The sequence below is a fragment of the Tympanuchus pallidicinctus genome, unplaced genomic scaffold (assembly GCF_026119805.1).
Source record: "Tympanuchus pallidicinctus isolate F22 unplaced genomic scaffold, pur_lepc_1.0 scaffold10, whole genome shotgun sequence".
Classification (NCBI taxonomy): Eukaryota; Metazoa; Chordata; class Aves; order Galliformes; family Phasianidae; genus Tympanuchus; species Tympanuchus pallidicinctus.
The window spans coordinates 6,307,442-6,329,436 of NW_026294619.1; the positions used below are offsets into that span (position 1 = coordinate 6,307,442).

At 38.8% G+C, this 21,995-nt stretch overlaps 1 protein-coding gene across 1 annotated transcript; it reads left to right on the forward strand.

The window, feature by feature from the left end:
• The first annotated feature begins 1,137 nt into the window (after window positions 1-1,137).
• Window positions 1,138-19,624, forward strand: ADGRG7 (adhesion G protein-coupled receptor G7). The gene is given in 14 exon segments (XM_052665698.1): window positions 1,138-1,154; window positions 1,156-1,244; window positions 4,271-4,378; window positions 8,157-8,292; window positions 9,102-9,210; window positions 11,378-11,533; window positions 12,236-12,354; window positions 13,106-13,224; window positions 13,309-13,455; window positions 14,667-14,825; window positions 15,937-16,018; window positions 17,076-17,237; window positions 18,030-18,186; window positions 19,042-19,624. Coding segments are annotated over 14 exon segments (1,785 nt in total). The 3' UTR covers window positions 19,267-19,624.
• The last annotated feature ends 2,371 nt before the right edge of the window (window positions 19,625-21,995 follow it).

The window sequence follows — 21,995 nt, forward strand, 5'->3', positions numbered from 1 at the left end:
GAAAGAGGGGAGATTTCGTCTGGATATAAGGAGAAAGGTTTTTTTGTTTGTTTGTTTGTTTTTGTGTGTGTGTGTGTGTGTTAAGAGCAGTTACGGAGCACTAGCACAGGTCATCCAGAGAGATGATAGATGCCCCATCACTGAAGACACTCAAGGCCAGTCTGGACTGGGCTCTGAGCAACCTGCTGTAGCTGTAGGTGTCCCTGTTCCTTGCAGGGGAGTTGTACTAGATGACCACTAAAGGTCTCTTCTGATTCAAAAGATTCTATGATTCTATATTCCTCTTATTTAGCTGTTGGTGTTTGCATCATGGTGCGCCAGGGCCTCACCCCCTGTCAGATGGGCACAGGCCTTGTGCACTGGTTTGCAGCTACCAGCCTGGGCAGAGGTAGGGGCAGCTGTTGAGTAGTCCCTGCTTCACCACCTGTCCCAATTACATGGCGTGGAGGTGCCATTTATGCTCCTGAAATTAAACACCAAGGCCTGTTGTTGGCCAGCCCTAATAAAGTCTTATAATAAAGTGTTTATTATAAACACTTATAATAAAGTGCTTCCATCTCCATTTCCTCTCACCAGGGGAAGACCTCCTCCTCTTCCTCTCCAGCCTCCCTCCTCAGACCCCTGGCTTCCCTGCCATTAGCACTCTGGTAGTGGCCCTGACAGGCCTCTGGTGTTAACACCCTGACCAGTAAAGGTAGAGCCATGCCCGGCAGCGTCCTGGGACCTTGGGCAGGTCTGGTTTGGGACCAGAAACCCTGTTGATGTGTACTGGGGTGCTGTACTGTGCTGGGAGTGAGGAGAGTACCACCAGCATGGCTGTGGGCTTGACACACACAGTAAAAGGGCTCCAGCTTTGTTAGTACAAGCATAGCTGGGTACCTGCTCCAAGCAACAAGAATACTTGAGATATAATGTCTTGATAAGTGAGATATTTTGTGGTGTGAAAAATGTTTTAAATAATGATGTGCTACTTCTCTACAAATATGTGTGTTTTTGTGCTTTTTTTTTTTTCTTCCCTAAATGGAACCGAAAAGGTTAAAGTGCTAGCGGTAGATAAGTAGCAGTTAATGGTTTATCCATCACGGTTACGGATGTATAATATAATTTTATAGCAGAGCAGACATTTGGCACTGCAACATGCCTTCACTCCACTGGGAGAGTGTTACTTGGGACTGCTTGCTGTGCAGTGACTGTGACCCTCTGTTCCCTGTGCATTTGGCAGCTTGTTGTCAGGTTTCACAAAGGTAAGAAATACAGTTCTGCACCATTTGAGCTGTATCCAAGGTCTTTGTTTTCTTTTGCTTTTTCTGAAGTGCTTAAACATGATTACTATTAGCTTCATCCCTGCCCTGGGCATCTTAGGTGGAAATGTCTGTCTTCTTTAATTCTCTGAGGTAGCTTTGAAGAATTGTCTTGAATGTTTTTCACTCTTTTGGTAGAAATCTGATTTACTTTCCAAAAGGTAGAAACAAATCTCTTTCTAGGCTGGTAAATCATGCTTTAAAGTGTTACTATCTTTACAAGGTAGCTTTACAAGATAAGGAACACCATATAAACAAAACGTGTTGTATAGCACCTGTCCATGACGTTATTGCAATTTGCATTATAGAAGACTTGGCGGAAGGAATGTAGGAAACACCAATTTGCATATTTTATATCTGAAAATCAGGTCACTCTCTGAAAATCAGGTACTCTCTGAAAAGTTCCTTGTACGAACTTGAAGCAGAAAATTTGCCAGGGTTTCCTTTCAGCAGAATACTCAATAAATTGATATGATACAAATTCATGCATAGACATACAGAAATATAGTTCATAGAAAGAATCAGCTATTCCTTGCTGCTTGCTCAGCAAAAATTCAGATGTAACTGGAGGCTGAGAGGAGGAATAGGGAAAAGTTTACATTCTCATGAGGTTATATTTGCTTCAGGTGATTTATCAGATGTTTGCAGGGAGGGAACACACCTAAACACACAAAATGACACAGAAGTAAATATTAAGTGCTTAATTTGTAAACTGCAGTTGCTTCAAGGATGGAGGATATCTTCATGTCCACATGATGCAGCACTTGCTGTGCATAGATGGAGTAGTGTTTCTTCTTTCTCCAAACTTAAACTGCAAGTATCAGCCTTAACAGTTCCCAGGATGCTTGGTTTAAGAACAAAACATGACAAAACAAAAAGGTCTTGATGACGTAGTATGATGCAACAATCTTAGTTTTGATTTAAATATATATACAGTCAAAATCAGTGTGATTCTTGCAGTGATTAATTTCTGCAAAACTTAAAAGCCAAAGACAAATAAAAAGAATATGTTTTCTGAAACTCAAAATAAAAACAGAAGAACCCTATATTTTTAAGCCAATGCCACCATTATGTAGGCCAAGAGTTTTACTGTGTGGAGGGTAGTTATGAAAGTTAGATTCTGATAGCCTTGTTGACTGTAGAAGTACCACCATCAGTGCTTCCAGCCCAAGGCTGCCCTGCTTGATCACCTTCCCGTATTCTCCTGTAGACAGCCCAGAATCTGATGCATTTGCAAGGCAGCACTCCTGCAGCTTTGTTTTTAGGGATTCTGTGTACCATGTTTACTTTAGGCACAAGTTCACCAAATAAGTCGGAGGCCTGGAGCTGTGCTATAGATTCCCAAGTATTTTGCAAGCTCCCAGGCCTAAAGGGATCCCACTGTAAAGCCTGCTCTTTCTCTGCTATGTTGCCCCAGAAAAGAGTAATGGAGCATGAGCAGTTCAAACATCGACCCAATTTGAGCTCACAGAGCCCTTCTCTGCAAATGCTGAGGTGGGGCCATCAAGCTCTCAACTGCTGCATGAGTTTCCCTTCCTTTTTTGTAAGATTTCCAGTGGAGAAACCATTTGTTTTAGACAACTGATGGCTGGTGGAGACATTACCTAGCTGTCCATAGATGTTATTCCACTAGCATCATAGACATCTGGCTGAAACATAGCTGAGGCAGACTGAAATACAAATACTAAATAGCAGCAACATGAGAAAGAGTTGAGCAATGCTTGCCAAGAACTGAATTACCCTAGCCATGTGGCAGATCCTCTGTATTTTGCAATAATTTTCCAATTATATGAATCCCATTCAAATGTAAGAAATTAAGCAGTCTTAGTGAGAACATGAGGAATATACAACAGCACACGTGTTCCTGACGGCACTATTAACTTTTACATTTTCTGGCTTTATTCCCTTCACCAGCATCTCAAAATACAGACACTAAAATGTCATATCCATTGGTAGGCCTCAGCTTCATCTTTCTGTATAATTTCAAGGAATAAAGTGCCCTCAGAGCACTATGTTCACTGTGAATGTTACAGATGGACTCCAAACTCCACCCTCCACTTCTGGACTGAGTGAGATAAACTGAGAGGAAGTCTTGGTTCATGCAGAATTCCCCATGTCGTCAAGCCATCTCTCAAAGCTTGAGATCAACCAATGATTTCTCTAATGCTCTTTCTGTTGCAGAACACTCCTTAGTCATTAAAGATTTTCCAGTATCTTTTTTTTGAGAAACCTACAGTTTTTCAGAGCTTGTTGAACACTGCCAATATCATGGCATATGCAGAAGTTTCTGAGATCAGCAATTTCACTGCTGTTGCATATATGCTGGTTTTTTTGTTTCTTGAAGCAGCAGCAGCCAGTGCAATCATTACTTCAGACAAAGCCCTCTATTCTTGCCAAAAGACAGAATGAAAATTGGCACCTGTCCTGGAGTATGAATAGAAGCTATGGCTGAGACCAGAGCATGGATTTTCATCTGTGTTATCCCATAGCTCCTGGCCACATCAGAATATCTCTCTGTGATTCTTGGATGTCTGATTATCCTCTGCTTGTTACCAGTTTGAGTCAGGGGGATCTATGGTCCTCTTTTTGCCCCCTTGTTCCTGTGAAATCCTGCAGAAGCAATTTGGCTTTTCACATATTCAACAGCTTGAGCTTCTTGCAGACTGGAAGCCCATACTGTTCCTGCTCTTCTGGCAGCTACACAGAACAGCTTCTGCCTATGTCTCTGTGCGAATGCAGATTAATTGCTGAAACCTTTGACTACACTTTCATGGCATTGTTACTGGGGATAAGGATGAACTAGTGGCTGAGTATGTGCTAGCCTGTGGATCACAGAATGAAACATTTTTTAGATGAAGATCCAAATAAATCAGAATCTTATTTGTTTCTTCCCCTCATCAAAGTATTCATATGCATGTATATTCTACGTTTACTTATGTTACCTACATCTTGATAATTTATTTAAACAGAAACTACAGGACCTGTGGTACCTCCTTGCTTCTGCCTCAATGGTGGATTCTGCCAGGATAGAGCCTGTGTGTGCCCCAACGAGTGGGTTGGACAATTTTGTGATATAGGTCAGTACAAGCAAGGCAGCACCAGCAAATGGTGCTATGTCTCTAGTTGCCTCTGCTTTGGGAGGCTGATGACTCCTCTCCTGTCTCCTCATCACTGCTCAGCAGGGTCAGGCGTGCAAGCAGTGATGTGGTTCGTCTTGCTCGGTGAGGCTGTATATTTCACCCACTTCTGTCACTCTTTTGAATGAGTAATATATCTGGGGAAGATATTAAGGGTTTCAGCTGTCTGTGGTTTATTTCTAGCCAATTTGGCCTTTGTTTGAATTCCTCTGTTTCAACATCACAGTGACTTGAAAATCTGAGTCAGATCTCAGGGGCCAGTATTCCTCTCTCTGGATTTGCTGGTGCCAAGAGGGCGCTATTCAGCTCTGCACTACTGAGGGGACTGCAGTCTCCTTAGTTCCTGCTACCACAGCCACAAGTTTTGGGTGAGTCAGATTTCTGACACCTGGTGTAGCACTGGCCTGGCTGCCTCCCATTTCAGGCTTCTTTGCCACAGCATAGCATTTCTGCGCTGGTGTAAATGGAGGGGGTGCTCCCAGATGATCACCAGGGCTGGTAAGACCAGCCAGCACACACTTTTGGAAGTAACCACCTGCAGTGTGACCACTCTGACATGCAGATAGGCTGCCACATAGCTAGCTGTGCAGCTGTACCTTTGTCGAATGAACTCACTCTATTTTTCAGATGGATGCTGCAAGGTCTGTGGCTTATCCAGGAAAATATTCTTGGTGAGGTTGCTAGGTAGACAGAAACTTCAGGTCTGCCATACTGCTTCCTTGTGACGAACCGGGTAGAGCAGCCAGCAAACAATGGCGGGTTGGATGGGTTCATGATGCATTGGAATGTTTGAGCAAAATAGTTCAGAGAAATCATCTGGAATTTCAGCACTGGAAACAAATCATGATGTTAATTCTAATTTCCTATGTCCACTCCTGGGTATGGGTGTTCTGTATTTGATTTACTGTACATTGTAAAAGTTTATAGTGCCCATCTGTCTGTTATTCTCCCTTCCTGACAAATTCAACTTGCCAATGAGCTGGTCAGTCCTTCCTAGCCACTCCCAACTATCCATGACATTTGCCTCCTCTCTAGCAACTGACAAAATAAAGATGTGTATTATATGTACTGGAAATCAAAAGATGAATGTAGGACATAACAGTGAGGAACGGGGGCCCAATGGAGCATAGAGAGTGTGGAAAAACACCACAAAGGGTGTTAAGGAAGTTGAAAGGAGAAATGGTATGGCTGGGTAGGTGATGATTTATTGCCAGAAGGAAAAAGCAGAGAACATGAGGCGAAAAAAATTTTGTAAACCAATTACATTTGTCCTAATGGAAATATTCATCTTGGTTCATATTTCATTTCTTTCATACATATCTTGGCTCTTTTTGTCACAGGTCATACCAAAGAGCCTGCTTTTCTTCCTACTTTGTTTTTTTGTTTGCTCATTTTTGTATTTAGTTTTGGACCAACCTTACTTATAAATTCAGAATATTTGCAGTAATTTGAGATTTGCATCAGTGGGGAAAAAAAATCATCAAATAGTTTTATTTCAGATGAACTCTTTCCTGTAATTCAAAGACTAAGTAGTGTAAGTACATATACAAGCCAAAAACACATTCAGACCTGAATAGCTGAAATGACACAAGATAAATCTTAAATAGGTGTTCATCTATGAACGTATATGCATTTATGCACGAATGTAGCAACACATTCCTGGGTTTCATTGTCAGAAGGAAGGCAGCATCACCACAAAAGTATTCAAATGCATCGGTATAGACAGGATTCATGCAAGAGTGCCACAAGACCTAGCTAATGTCACTGTGGGGCTGCTGCCACCTGTGAAAAACCATGGCAAATAGGAGAGGCTACAGAAAACTGAAAAAAGATCAACATTATGCCCATCCTTAAAGAAAGAGAACTCTGGAAGCCATAAGCCAGTCAGTTTCACCGGAACATAGAAGATTCTGGACTGCATTCTCTTGGAGTCTATTTTCATGCACATGAAAGATGAGAATTATTAGGAATAGTCAGTTTGATTTTACAATTCAAGCTTGAGCAACCTGACTACCTTTTGTACAAAATAACTGGCTTTGCAAACAACAGAGAGTGAGAGATATAAGACATCTTGTGTTCAGTGAGGCCTCTGATACTATCTCCCTCAGCATTCTCATTTGGTAAGCGATAATGTACTAGTTGGGTGAATGGATCATTTGCTGGGGTGAAATAAACTAAATGGCTGAGCTCAAAGTGTAGTATCAATGGCTTGACTGACATACAGGAAAATTAAGGCAACCTGCTGGTTGATTCTAGGGCCAGCTTTGCCCAATATCTTCATAAACAATCTGAATAATAGCACAGAATGCCCTCTCAGCAAATCCGTGAGCAATATTAAACTTGCAGTGATGTGGAGGTATTGTTGACACACTTAATGGTAGAGTCTCATAGAATCACAGAGTAATTAAGGTTGGAAAAAATCACTGAATCATCTAGTCCAGCCACCAACCTGTCAGCACCATATGCCCCCTAACCATCTCCTCAGTGCCACATCTACCATTTTCTTGAAACCCTCCAGGGATGGTGACTCCACCACTTCCCTGGGCAGCTTGTTCTAACAGCTCACCACTCATTCTGTGAGGGAATTTTTTCTAATACCCAATGCAAGCCTCCCTTGCTGCAAATTAAGGCCATTTAGCTCTCACCTCAATAAAGAAGAGCCTTGAGAAATCTGAGGATCAGTCCAGTGAAAACCTCATAATAGCCAGCAAAGGCAAATGCTGATCTCTGCACTTGGGACATGAGTATAGACAAGGAGAATGCTGGTTGAGGAAATGCAGAACCTATAGAAAATAAGATTAACAAAAAGTTATGTGACTTAGCAAAGAAATGAGTGCCAGAACATGGAGAAGGGCTCCAAGTCTCCCAAACCCTCTCAGGACCACAAATACTCTTTGTCTAATATCTGCTAATGGGAGACAATCACCTGAAATGTGGTCTCAATTAGCAAAAGTTAGCAAGTACAAGATGCTGCAAATCCTAAGACCATGCTGTAGTATATTTTCAAGCATTTGCAACATTGCAAGGTCAATTTGCATTGTTCTAGCAGTGTGACATGAAATTAGGATGCAATAGGCTGCCATATTGGGTCAGGCCACACATCTACTAAGTTCACCATCCTGCCTGTAGAAGCACCAATATGAGGCGTATGGCAAAAGTGTGAGGTTTGGGGTGACATGAGGGAGCCTTCTTGAACTTTCACCTCCCATTCCAGCAACCATGTCTAAGACAGCATGTTTCAGTCACCAAAGACTGAAACTGTTTTAAGACTGAAACTCCATTAACTGTTGGAGTCTCATTCGCAGTAACTTTGGATTTTTGTCCCCTCCTCTGCTGTGTTTTGTGGCATTAAGTTACAGATCTAATTAATGCCTAGGTAGCAAGATTCTGAGAGTGAAGCTTTATCAACTTTTTCAAATATACCAGGACTGAGGCAGTGAAAATAGCGCAGGTAGTAAAAGTTATGGGCTTTTATGTCTTTGGTGACTTCAAGATCTCTTACAGCAGTTTGGTTTTAGGTAACATTTATCTGACTGATTTAACAGACATTTATTTCCTTTCAGGCCAAAGATTCGGTGAGTTTCTATTGTCTATGTATAATATTTTATACACGGACTTAATATACATAATAAAATGTATAACATTTTATTTTTGAAAATTGCTCCATCTATTAAAAATGTTTGATCAGAATGTTTTTGTTTTTTTTTTTTCTGTACAGTTAACTTTTGTGAAGACAGCATTTACACAGTGAATGTTTCTGAAAACGTGGTAAAAAACCTTACTTTTGAAAGGATTTTTGTAGGTAAATACAGCAGCTCCAAAGAGAAGTGTGAACCTAACACTGTGAATGGTATGTGTTTCTTTCGCTTCTTTCACTTTCTTTCACTTCCCAAAGGCAAATGTAAGGTTTGTGAAAGATAGAAGCTCAGTAGAGCAGGAGATCAGAGCTCTCTGCTTAAAGCAGAGCTGAGGCAGCAGGAGCATAAATCTATCCACACAGTCATCTGCCTCAAATGTAATTGATATGATACACATACACATACCTGTTCAGATCCTGGCTGAGAGTCAGTTCATGTCACTAAAGAACAAGTGTTTGATATAACTTACTACTTAACATTAGGATTCAGGACACTTTCCATGAACTGTGGTTACACTGTGGTATCACTTCAATCAGGAAAAAAAGCAAGATTTGGGCTTCTCACAGAAGAGATCTGGAAAGTACAGAGTACTGCAGTACCTTTCAGAGGAGTACCTATTGCATGGATCTCCACAAGACCTTTTTTTTTTTTTTTTTGTGATATTTGGAGTATGTTTTTCAAGATATGATGAACAGTTTATCAGATGGTTTAATGTTGATTTCTGTCCCTGATTTAAAAGACATGTTTCTATAGCTCTAGCATATTAATACCTATCTGAATCTGGCAAGAGTATTTTCGACAACTCTGACAAGTTCTTGTCTGAGTGCAAAATGTGTTTGAAAAAGAACAATGATTGATGGGCACTTGTAATCCCAAGAGATAAATGTTTTATCTGCAAACAGCAAATAACACCAGATACACAGTCACACCCACTGTACAATTTCAATTCCCAATGAAGTCATGTGCATGTAAGCAAACACTTCTGTACAAAATGCGTATCTTAATGTTTTTCACAAAATTACGAGTAACTCTTCAATTGCAGTCCGGCTGTGCTCCAGAAAGGGAATAATTCCAGTTTTAGAGACTCCCAGAATTCTGAATTGTAATGACAATCTGGACTCTCTAGCATTACAGGTAATCTTCAATTATATCTTAGCATGCTCTTTAAAGAGCAGCAGAGATTGTGCAGCATCATGTTAAAAAAATGCAACAGGTACTTGAGCAGGGATTGTGTATTTGTGTTACATTTTTTAAAACTTTACAGAAAGAAAAATCAACCATGAATATATTTGCAGAAGAATTCTTGGGAAATGTCTGTTTTGCATATGGCATTTTTCCAACTGTGATTGTTTAATTTTGCTTGGTTGTGCCTGAACACAGCATCCCATTTTGTATTACCTAACCAGCCTGGAAGTTCCTCCCTCAGGTTCCCATTTCACAGCAAACACCTCAGTGTAGAAGCAAAGCTGACCCAGGATATTGAACTAAGGAGAAACTGCAGGGGATTTCAAGAAGACTAGTGGGAGAGAACACAGTGGTGTTAACACTGTTAGGAAGGATTAAGAGCAAAGCATCTCCATTCAATCTCACGAAAAGTTGAGCATGGATGAAACACTCTTGTCCCTCAATAACTCGATGAATGATAAGCTGCTCATGATAAAACCATAAACACTTATGCTTTGTTTTAAGGCTTAGCTCTACCATACCCCAAAAACATAGGGCACTGAACACAATTATGCATGTTACAAACGGCAACTGCTCCTCTTCTGCTTCTACTCTTCTATTCCCTATTACAAGTTCCAACTGAAAAAGGAAAAAGGAAAAAGAAAAAGAGACCAGCTACAGTTCTAGGAGAGCTATTCATTAGACTTTGTTTGTTTGTTTGTTTGTTTGTTTTTTGGTTGAATCCTTGAGACTAAGATAATTTCCCAGTGTATAACTTTCATTAAATGGATCACAAGTAAAACCTTCTCCATAATAATATCACAGAATCATGGAATCATAGAACCATAGAACTGTAGGGGTTGAAAGGGACTTCTGGAGATCAAGTCCAATGCCCTGCTAAAGCAGATTCCCTACAGAAAGTCACACAGGAAAGCTTCTTGAATATCTATAGAGAAGGAGACTCCATAACCTATCTGGGCAGAAACATATTTGTATATTAATAGCAGCTGTTTATAATACTAATAAGATACAGGTATATATTTGGTTGCAAAAATAAAATTGTTCTGCTGCTATCAGCGATTTTGAGTTTTGTTATGATTTTTTTGTGTTGTACTGCCATCTAGTGAACCTAGACCAGCTCAGGTTCTGAAGATAGAACTACGAGTCAGATAGTCAGCTACGAGTCAAAGAGATGTTCATCCTAGTGATCCACAGGCCAGATTTAAAAGGGTTTTATTCCTGCCAGTGCAAATATTTAGCATGAATACAAAGTGATGCTACAATTCAGAACAGTGGCATACGTGTTCACAACGTACATGGTGCACATCCTGATGTTATCAAGTATCAATAGTAAATCCCTGGTAATTATAGATAAAGAAGTCTTTCCTCCCTATGCAACACATTAACCTTTCTTTCCTACCACTCTGAGCTGTAGAAACTCTTCAAGAAATTTGCATGATTTAATTGAACTTGTTTTTGACAGCTTTTAGCGGTTTAGAAAAGGGATGACTTGGTGCACTGTCAATCTCTATAACCTATGAAAAATACTCTTCTGATGATTAGCACCTTCTCCACACCCTTAAATCTTATTGTCACCCAGCTATGCCTTCATGTAATGTACAGATAGTGCCTTATTTTGTGTGTGTATGTTTGCACGCCTGAGATATTACAGATGTTTATGCCCTGCACATTAAAGTGACTGATTCCATCCAGATCCATCCAGAGCTTCTAAAAATTCTTGTTATTACCCTCACCGCTGGAATATCTTTTCCTTTTTTATGTTTATGCCAATTTGATGCCCTACAATGTGCTGAAGTGAGGACTATGTCCTCAGTGCAGCTTATTAGTGCCGCTGGTATTCTGAATAACATTTCTTAGTTCTTCAGATGGCTTTTCAAAAAATCCAGTTCTGGTTGTTCAAGGGATAGTGAAAGACAGACAGAAGTTTGCAAACTCAGAAGCTCAAGGAGGCCTTATTACTGCCTGCAGTCACCTGCTAGGAAGAAGTGGAGAAAGACATGGTCAGATTCCCCTTTTTCTACATGTATAATTTGATTTTATGTAAGAATATTATGAAAATGGTGATTCTTTTTTCCTTTTATTATTTTCTTTCTGCTGAATGGCGTTTCCCTGGCAGGTGGAAACTGCAGACACCAGCAGTGTTTCAGCAATTGCAAGTAATACTCAGATCCCTACCTCCATTCCCAGTCGACTGACAACGCAGGACATCTCTGCTGCTGCGAATATTGCAGTGCAGATTCTAAGAAAACCAAATGTTTCAGAAGATACTCAGGTGAGCATTATTACGACAGAAAAAAAGCTTTTAATGGCTTAATATTTGGGATATGGATTCTCTCTCTCCTCCGTCAGCACAAGGAACTCTCTCCAGTGTGCTTCCAATTAGCTTTACATAACAACACAACCAAATGCATCCATTTTGCCATTTAGTGATCCAGTGGCCCTGAGTGCATTTTTGTGGATTCACTGCTGCTTCAGTTCCCAAAGCAGAATGTAAATTTGGTTTTATCAGTTATATGGACTTGCCCATATCTGGAATTCTAATACTAGGATCATATTATGTTTAAATTCATCATTTAATCTTCTCTGTCTAAGTTAATAAAAGTGTGGTACATGTGAACCATTGGCTCTAAGCTTATATTCTCTCTAGTTACACCCTTTATTTTGTTTACTCCACAGCATATGGAGCATGTATTTTCAAGAGATGTCTACTGCATTCTTACTTGGCCAGTGCACTATGTAGATCACATACATGCCAACCCCCCCTTGTTTTATGTTTTTATTTCTCTTCTTTTCAATGTTTTAATAAAGAATTTAAGTTTTGAAAAAGTTTTTATATTTATATACATTAACTTTAGTATATATTTTATATGTGGCCCAAGATAATTCCTCTTCATTCAGTATGATTCAGGCAAGCAAAAAAGTCGGACACTCACTGTAGAGCAAGGGATTCTTTATTTTAATTGCTTTTGAACAGTACTCTTTTTTTTTCTTCTTGACTCGGGCATCTGTGACAGTTTTGACTACAGTAAGTCAGCTCTTGGATGCCAACAAAACAGAATTCGATGACAATAATCTTGTCAATGTTACAGCAAGGTAACCTCAGCCTTTGCCCTTTTTTGCCCTTTTTGATTAGATCTAGCAAACAGCATTTTCCCTTGTGTTTCAGAATGAAAATCATCATGAAGGTACCAAAGCTTCTTCAGTGTTCAACTCCAGTGTACAATTTGATTGGTTCAGCAAATTTACACCAACAATTTTGGCTGATTTTTCCTGCTTTGGATAAAGAATGAGGACATGGAAGTGGGGACTTTTGGAATTTTCCAATTTGGTTGGTTGGTCATCAGCAGTTTTGGCAAATTATTCAAGTTTCACAGTACTACCTGTGGACAGATAAGGGTTTACATGGTGGACTAACCTACTAGCTGGTATTCTGCCACTTAAAAACATTTCCGTTTTATTTCACTGCACTTCACAGAAGTCTGAAGTATTATTGCAATTCACAGCACGTGGAAAGAGAAAGCTACCAACACCCTCTCCACAAAGGACAAACTTCCTGTGCTTGTTAGAAATTTCTGACTTACTTAACAAGCTGTTTCATACTTGACTGTATGCCAGATTTCACATTGCCCCCATTCCCAGATGAATGTATGACTGAATCCTGCTTCTCCTGATGTTAGAAAGCAATGTTTCTGTTGACTTCAAAAGTACAGAATTTCCCTTGTTCTTCGAGAGAACACGCACAGCCTCTTCACTCTACCTGACAATCAAATCAGATAGGGAGCTGAGCCTATGGCTGCTTGTGACAACTAGAAGTGACTTTTTTCCGCTCATTATTGTATTGCAGCCTCACAAAAACAATGGAAGAATTTTCTTTGATGGGCAACGTCACTCAGCCCAATGTTGCAGTCCAGTCTGTTCCACTGAAATTGAACTCCTCTACAGTTCTGTTTTTGGCACAGAGAGGTAAGCTTGGGCACGTTGTTAGATTTACAAGGAGAAGGAGGTATGTACCATAAATTCTAATGCAGATGTTGTTTATTTTTCTAGATACAACCCTGTCATATTTTCCATCAACAAGACTAGACATACAGGAAAACGTCCCTGGGCTTACTAGTGAACTCAGTACTGAAGTCCAGATACTGCTCAATATTAAAAGTAACAGTAAGTTCTTTCAGCTACTGAAACCTAAACCTGGTACCTTTTGAATGAATATTCCCTAAAAAACATGCTTTGGAAATAACTTTAAAAAAAACTGAACCTGAATGTAAACTTTTTCTAACAATGTTTTAATGTATGTTGGTACCATATATAATGGCACAAAAATGCACATGTCAAACGAGCTAGATGATCTCATTTATAGGTTAATGCAGATGCACCTGTAATGTCCAGAAAGCTTTTCATGTTTGTTTTCTTCCCCCCCCCCCCTTCCACTTTTTTGTTTTCTAAAAATCCAGAACATAATGAATCTTTGACCAAATCTCTGCAGACATAAAGTTCAAAATCTAGTACATACATACCTGGTCTGAAATACAGAGTCATCAGCCATTTCAACTGAAATTATTACTACTGTCAGGTTCTCACATCTGTGTGTCGTGATGGTATTCAAAGGCACACAGGATTTTTCCAGATGCCCATTATGTACACTCTGCAGTGCTTTGCAAAGGTATAGTTCCTCATTTTCCGCTGAAGCTGCTGGTGAGGGTTAATGATGAGTTAACCTGCAGTGGGAGTCTCTGGCAAGTTATAGTTCTACCCTTCTTACCAGGCACACAACACCTGTCTGCTAGTTATAGGACAATTGTTTTCTGCATGTCCAATTTTGTTTGTTGTGTATGATTTGGCAGAACACTGATTATGTACAGCTGCAACTGTGTCGTGCTAAAACTGCAGGAGTTTCAGACTGAGTACCTGAAACCAGCAGGCGTGTTCTTACTCTCTCTGTTTAGTGACAGTAACATTAGACATCATAACACAAGAGTATAATGAAGGAGAAATTTGCGAATCACTTAGACATCAAATTGCTGAACATCATTTATATACCAACCCACAGGGAAATGAGCAATGCAGTCCTCTCATCTGAGTTAGAAAAGAGTCAAGGAGATAAAGGTAGCCTCACATACACAGCAACGAGAATAAAACAAATGTGGAAGAGCTCATTAACAGATCACCATCCACTCTGCTCACTGATGTAGACAATGATCCTGTGGAAAACCAGTGTGATCATGTACAGTCTTTATCATAATGCCTGTAACATCTCTCTCAAGAGGGTTCAACTGATTTCACAGCTTTTAAAAAATATAGAAATTATTCAGTATTAAATGCACAATTGTGACACAGCTATAAAATCATGTTACTCTTTCATGATAAAAAAATGTAGAAAACTAAGAATGCAATCAATTATATAGATGCCTGGTGCATGGTTGTGGCTGTCCTGCTGCACTAATTTTTGTTGGCAACGTTTATGTGGACAGCACTCAGTTCTGCACAACTGTACTTATTGCTGCTTAGAACCATGAAGCCCCTTCCTGGACACTTCATTGTAACCATGTCAGCAATCGGATGGGGTAAGATTTAAAGTTGCAAATACTTCCAACTCTTACCAAAGTATAGGTACATAGTACAGACAGAGAGAGATGTAACATAGCAGATCAGTAGTGAGGAACTGTAATCTCTGGTTTAGACAATATGGTTTAATAAATAATCCCGTTACAGTTTACTCAACTGCTATAAGCTAAGCTTGTTTTCACTGTGTTGATACAGCTGTGTTGAAAACAAGAGCTCATTCACCAGCACAGCAACATACGTCTATTGCATGTAGGAGAAATCTTCACAATACTCAAGGCATTCAACAATCAGTTTCTGTCAACTACAGGATTTTTTATTTTTTTCAGATACAGTGATTGCATTTATAGACTCAAATGCTTCACTGAGCTCTCTCTGAGATGCCTCATGACCTCCACCAGAGCCTTGCATGCATCCAAAAGCATGGGCTGACTTACATAATTTGTTACATATTATGTATTATTATTATGTAATAATATTGAGATATATTAATTAATATTAATAATACTAATGTTATGTATCAATATTATATAATAATACAATATTATGTATTAATAAGAGTGCATTCTTAAAAAAGTAATACCAATTAGCAGCAACGCAGCAAGCTGAAAGGAAACTATTTGGAGGACTGAAGAATGCAGTTAGATGCCCAGGAGATAAAGTAAAAAATAATACAGTACACAAGACTACCTGCCATTTCCACATTGTGTATTCAGCATGTTGTTTCCAGTGGCATCTACCAAGCAGCTCAGAGCCTGATTTTTTAATTATTATTTTTTGCATTTGGGTGAAGGCAGAGACAATTTCTCTAAAACTTCTAGAATGTGGACTGCACATGCAAGTCAGAAAATGTTCAGTGAAAGCTGCCTGGCAACACATCGCTGTTCTCCAGCATTAGGTTCTTCATTGTCCTGATACTATTTGCGCTTCTGAAAGAGCACAATTCTGACTCACTGCTTTTCAGACTTTGAGAGCACAGCCAATAGTTGGCAGTCTGGAAGATCTACAGCAGGGCTGAAGGAGGGGGTAGGCAAGAAGTTATTTATGTAGAATAGAGATAAGGCACACCTGTGCAACTGAACAATAACAAGCCAGTGTCTCTCTTATTATTAGGGGTCCCTGCTGTAGTAGTTGCAATAACACTTGGAGCTACTTATGGAGAAGGGAAAGCTTTAAACTACTGACAGGAAGAATTGTAAGTTTGTGTGTCATTACAGTACCTGCTATCATATACCTTATGTGATGGCTTATTATTAATACCATTCCAGGTTTATTGTTAGTATATTATTTTGTATATTGAAGTGCCTCTACTAAAAAAAAAAAAAAAAAAAGGGGCAAAATTCTCCACTCAAACTTAACTTTCATTGTAAGGAACTGCAGCTTTTCTCACTAAGAATGTGGGATGCTGGATTTACATCTGCCCTGAATCCTCCTGCAAGATCTCCTGTGGATTTAAATGGGAGTTGTAGACAATTTTACAGAAGCTGAAATTGAAGACCTTCATTTAAGTGCATAACTGCATTTCAGTACTTAAATGCAGTCCTTTGATCTATTTAAAATCTTTATGCTGGGTGTAACTATATGCCTTAATACCATGTGTTTTTCATACCTGCATTCATCTGGATGCCAGCACCCCAGAGCAGGCTATAGACTTGCAGTGCTCCTTGGTGATAGTGTATGATACAGAGAAAACACATTTCAGAAATACAAACACCCTTCCACATAATTATATAAGGGTAGACAAAGCTGTTCTACGATTCTGTGGTGGTCATCTCATTGTACTGATATAGAGAGTGTTGACATCTAGCTTGCAATTATTTGTCAACGAAAAAAAGGAAATAAATATGATTGAAGGGTAACCTCATCCTCCTGAATCTGCTCCTGCTTTTGTTTTAACCTTTGTCCGTAAAGTTTTTCCTTTTGCTCTTCAGATTTATTGTAATATTCACTCTAAACTTATATTCACTTAAATATTCACTCTAAACTATACGGCAGACAGATAGCTATTTGGTTAGCTATATGCCGCTTTGCAGTATTTACCTCTGCAGTTTATTTGATAAATCATTGGCCATTTCCCAAAGAAACGTGTCTGAAAGCCCTGCTGTCGAGGAATGATCGCCCTTCAGAGACAGGCTAGGGCTGGAAAGCCCAAAGGGATCCCTCAGGATGAAAAATAGCCAACTGTTTTGTTTTGGTGCATTGAACAATGCGCCTAACAAATCTTTTGAAACTGCCTCTCTTTGTATTAAAAGTTGCTGGCTTGCAGCCCTGGATCAAAATCAGAATTTCAGCATGAAAAAACCCATGTTCTGGTCCTTCCTTTTGCCAGTAGCATTCGTACTCCTCTTTAACATTATCATCTTCATCAAGATCATTGTTTCTGTGATATGGAATGAGAACAAGAATCTGACAAGGTGAGGTGGCATAGAATTCCTCAGATCTTTCAGAATATATATTCCTCAATCTCTTATTAAGAGCTCAGACTTTCTTGTTACAAAGTCAGATTTTTGAGAAAATCATTTGTTTTAAAGCAATACCCACTTAAAGCAGTTAGCAAATAATTTCCACTGCTGTAATGGGTCAGGATTTTCTCATTTACATAAATGACCACATTGTAGACTTCTCCCCTAACCACCACCACTTTGGTTTTGGTTGCCATGTTACTCAACTTTGCTTCAATACGGTTATGCTTTACTGTTTACTAATCTCAAAGAACTAACCTATTCAACAAAGCTTTGCACTTCATTCCTTTAACATACAATTTTAATAGTTGGAGTAGACCAAAATACCGTCTCTCTGACTCCTCATGGGCTTCAGAAATACTTGATATCCAAATTTTAATGGCAGCTAATTGTTATACTGAAAACTGCGAACATTAGGAGTGAAGTTATTCTAAAAAGCTTATCATAGCTAACATGCTAATTTTCAGTGTTTCATGCTGCCTTGGTAAACCTCACATTTTAATCAAAGAAATATACAGCCACACTAGGTATTCCAAAGACAGATTATTCATACAAGCGTGGGCAGATTTGTTATTCTCGATGTATTTCCTGGATGATACCCCAACCAAAAGTAAGATATATGTTCTCAACTCAGCTGAGTAACAGATACTTGCAATATAGCCCTTAGTAAGTAAAATAGAAAGTTTAACCTCAAAAAGAGATTAAATTATATGGAAAATTTTTTATGTGCATGTGTTTTTTTAGGAATAAAAAGGATTCACTCATGAAAAAGATGACTGCCACTATCTCTATAGTAGCGATGCTTGGAATCACCTGGAGGATTGGCTACCTCATGCTAATAAGTCATGAGGAAATGAATCTTTTTTTCAGCTATATGTTCTGCATTTTTAATGCTACACAGGTAAAGTATCTGGCAATTCTGAGACTAACAATTTAGACACTGGAAAAAAAACAAACAACAAACGTCTCTGATACATTTGTTGAATGAATGGTGGTAGAGTGGAGGACCTGGTGGAACACAGATTCAGATTTTTTTTTCAGGCAAGGGTGCTATGCTTCTGGTCTCCAAAGCAATGTGATATTCAGAGTGTATATCAGGAAAAAACTTCCTTGTCAGCTGTGGAAAAGCATCCCAGGAAAGTAACTAGAGATTTATGCCTTCAGAACTTTTACAGATTCTGAATAAAAGCCTACAGGAAAGCATCTACCTTGTTTTCCCCCAGGAGCAACACAGACCTTAAGAATTCTTGGCTTTGTACTCATATAAGGCATATTAAGTACATGAAATAGTGGATACTTCATTAATATATTAGTAAATATTTTCTGCAAAACAGCTAACTGGACATATGTGACAATTACCACAGTTCCTTCACCCCTAAATCTAAAGTTGTTTACTGTCTTGATTTACTGAAAACTGAGACTCTGCATACCAGTGGGGATCAGATCTGCAAACTCTCCCTGCAAGAAGTTCCTGACACAATTATTACTATACTAACGGATACAGTGATTTTTTTTACATTTTTAACATGGGTAGATAGCAATAGGACAAGAGGGAATGGTATTAAACTAAAGGAGGGAAAATTTAGATTAGATGTCAAAAGGAAGTTTTTCACAGAGAGGGTGGTGAGGTGCTGGAACAGGCTGCCAAGAGAGGTTCTGAATGCCCCATCCCTGGAGATGTTACAGTCCAGGTTGCACGGAGCCCTGGACAATGTGACCAAGTACTTGGTCTAGTGTTTGACAACCCTCCCCATAGGGACTTCAGATTTGTATTCTGTACACTTTCAGATCACCAATCTTCAAGAAAAAAGTTTCTGAAGTGTTTTCTGTTTTGAGGGTACCAGGGATACAAATTTATCTGCATTCAGAAATTTAGCATGTTTCAAAATCACAGCCTGCAAAGCATTCCCAAGGAATTTTCAGGTTATCTGAAATTTCCACAGAAAATATTTCCTTGTCCACTCTCCCTAACGGCTGTTAGAAACTTGTAAATATATTAAATATAATTCTGCTTTTTTTTTTTTTTTTTTCGTGGCTTGCTTTATGTAGATTTCACTGGTATCTTGAATGACAAACATACTGTTCCAACTGCAGATAGCTTGGAATAGATTTTAAGACAAGAACAGTAGGAGTAAAAAGCAGAACTGCATGTGTGCTATTGTGCAGAGGTAACACAATGGTACGTCTTGATACCACTTGCACTGCAGACAACAGAGGAAGGTCTTTGAAAGGAGGCTATTATAGATTTGTGTTACAGTACAGACATACACAAATTGCTCTGCTTATGTCTTTTTCATTTCTCAGACCAGTTCAACATGTTTACCTAGCCTACGTAACATAGTTCTTCTCTCCCTTTGGTAAGAACAATTTTAATTTAATAAAAAAATGATTTACCTTTACCAGAAGGTAAATCAAATGCACATTTCTTACTGGTTCTGAGTCCAAACTATATGCACTACCTCCATAAAATGTTGAATTTACAACTGTTTTTACAGAAGAAAATCTGTATCTTAGAATATTTTAAAATTTTGCAACAAGAACTTCTTCAATTTAAATACTAGTTAGATAAAATATTCTGTTTTCCTATGAGAAAATAAAAGTAATTAAAAAGAAAAAAAGTTAAGCACTTGAAGAAACAAGCTAGGAAAGAAATTCTTCATATAAATATATAACCTAGGTCCTATTCACATCACCCCAGCATTTGCCTACGTTAGGACACCTATTCTCTTTTGGAAGTATACAGGTATTGCTAGATACCAGCTGGGGTACTTCAGCCAGCATTCAGCCACACTGGCTTTTGGCTGCACCTTTCTTTCTGCCTGTCTGTCCTTTGGTGTCACGGGGAGCTTGGCAGAGGAAGAAGCAGCTCTTCTCCCTTTGTGACCTTGAGCAAAGTTCTAAAGCCCACTGTAGAGGGCTCTTGCCTAACAAACGGAAGTAAATGTTCTGACAATCTCATTCTCTTCTGTGTGAAGAAAAAAAAAGCCTGAGAAATTTAGGTAATTTTAAAAAACATTATCGCTTTTTTCAAATATATTTGTATGCTTGGCTATCTCTGGTTTAAAAAAACATAAAAAATGAACATCATGTTTGAAAACATCAGGTTTTCATAACCTGTTTGAACAAGCATGGCCAGCCTCCTCCATTAATAAGCCTCCGAAAGAGCCAGCTATCAGATACAAGGCTGAAGTTCATCACCATTGCTCCAGAAAGCCAAAGGTCAGTAAACCTTATCTAGGAAAGGAAAGGTAATCCATACTTTTTTTTTTTTTTTTTTTTTGCACTGGTTATGTATGTTTCAGGTTGCATATATATATTTATAAATCCAATTTGTAATGCCTGCCTTTGCTGATTCCTTCAACTTCGTTAAAGAAAAAGTATTTTAGAAATTATTACATGGTTTAGGAAGGATGATCTTAGATCATGCCTTCAAAAGCAGCTGGATATTGTAAAGGTGGCTCCTTCAAAGAGTAATGACACTTTCTTGTCTGTGATTTTTTTTCCCCCACAAAAATTGTTCTCCAAATCCCATTTAATTTTGAACACAGAACTTTTAAAAAGCTTAATAAATGTGTTATTTTAATATTATACAAAAAAGAAAAGCAAAAAAAACCAACCAACCAAACAAACAAAAAAACCAAACACACAAAAATTACAACTGAAGAATATATAGTATTGGATTGACAATACTAACTAACTAACCACATCAAACATACTGTTTTGAATGTTTTCTGATACTAGCAAAACACTTTAGAGCAAGTACTGAGGATGTCAGAACAAACAGAAAACATTTTCAGCATTAAAAATACTGAAAATTATAAATAGTATTATTATTTTTTCTCATCCAGGGAATCTTAATTTCAGAATTGAAGCAAAGCAAAATTTAGACTTTTCAGGTTATATGCTTGATTCTTGTAGGCTCAATAGTTCGACTCTTATCTACACACGTGGAATATATTAATCTTAATGTGGTGAACTTTGGTATTCTTTGTGATATGTGTGCTTTCAGTTCAGAAAGTTTCTCCTTGTTAAAACAGTGAAAAATCTCCTGTGTTATCAGAGGAATGTTTTGGAGGAGGATTGAATAGAACAAGGGGGAATGGTCTTAAAGTGAGACAGGAGAGGTTTAGGTTAGCTATCAGGAGGAAGTTTTTCACAGAGGTGGTGACGCACTGAACAGGTTGCCCATGCTGACAGCCAGACACTGCAAGTGTTCTGTTGGGCCTTCAGCTTCAGAGCAGACATCCTAATGGTGGACACTAACTTGTGCTTTCCTAACACATTTATCTTTAAGGCATTCTTTTCTGGTGAAAAGGCGGTGACGCACTGAACAGGTTGCCCAAGGAGGCTGTGGATGCCCCATCCCTGGAGGCATTCAAGGCTGGATGTGGCTCTGGGCAGCCTGGGCTGCTGGTTGGTGACCCTGCACATAGCAGGGGTGTTGAAATCAGATGGTCATTGTGGTCCTTTTCAACCCAGGCCATTCTATGATTCTATGAATTGTCTGGTATTGTCTTTTATTTGTAATGGACAGAAAAGTCCTGTCTTCCAGGCCTCTTTATTATGTTTTTAAAACTGAAGAGATGATACATATTTCTTTACATTGAAATGGCCAAATTATTCCTATTTTTCTCATACTTATCTACCAGGCCTCTTGAATCACTCCATTATCTTGCTCTGTTATATCTTTCTTTGCCTACACACAAAGTG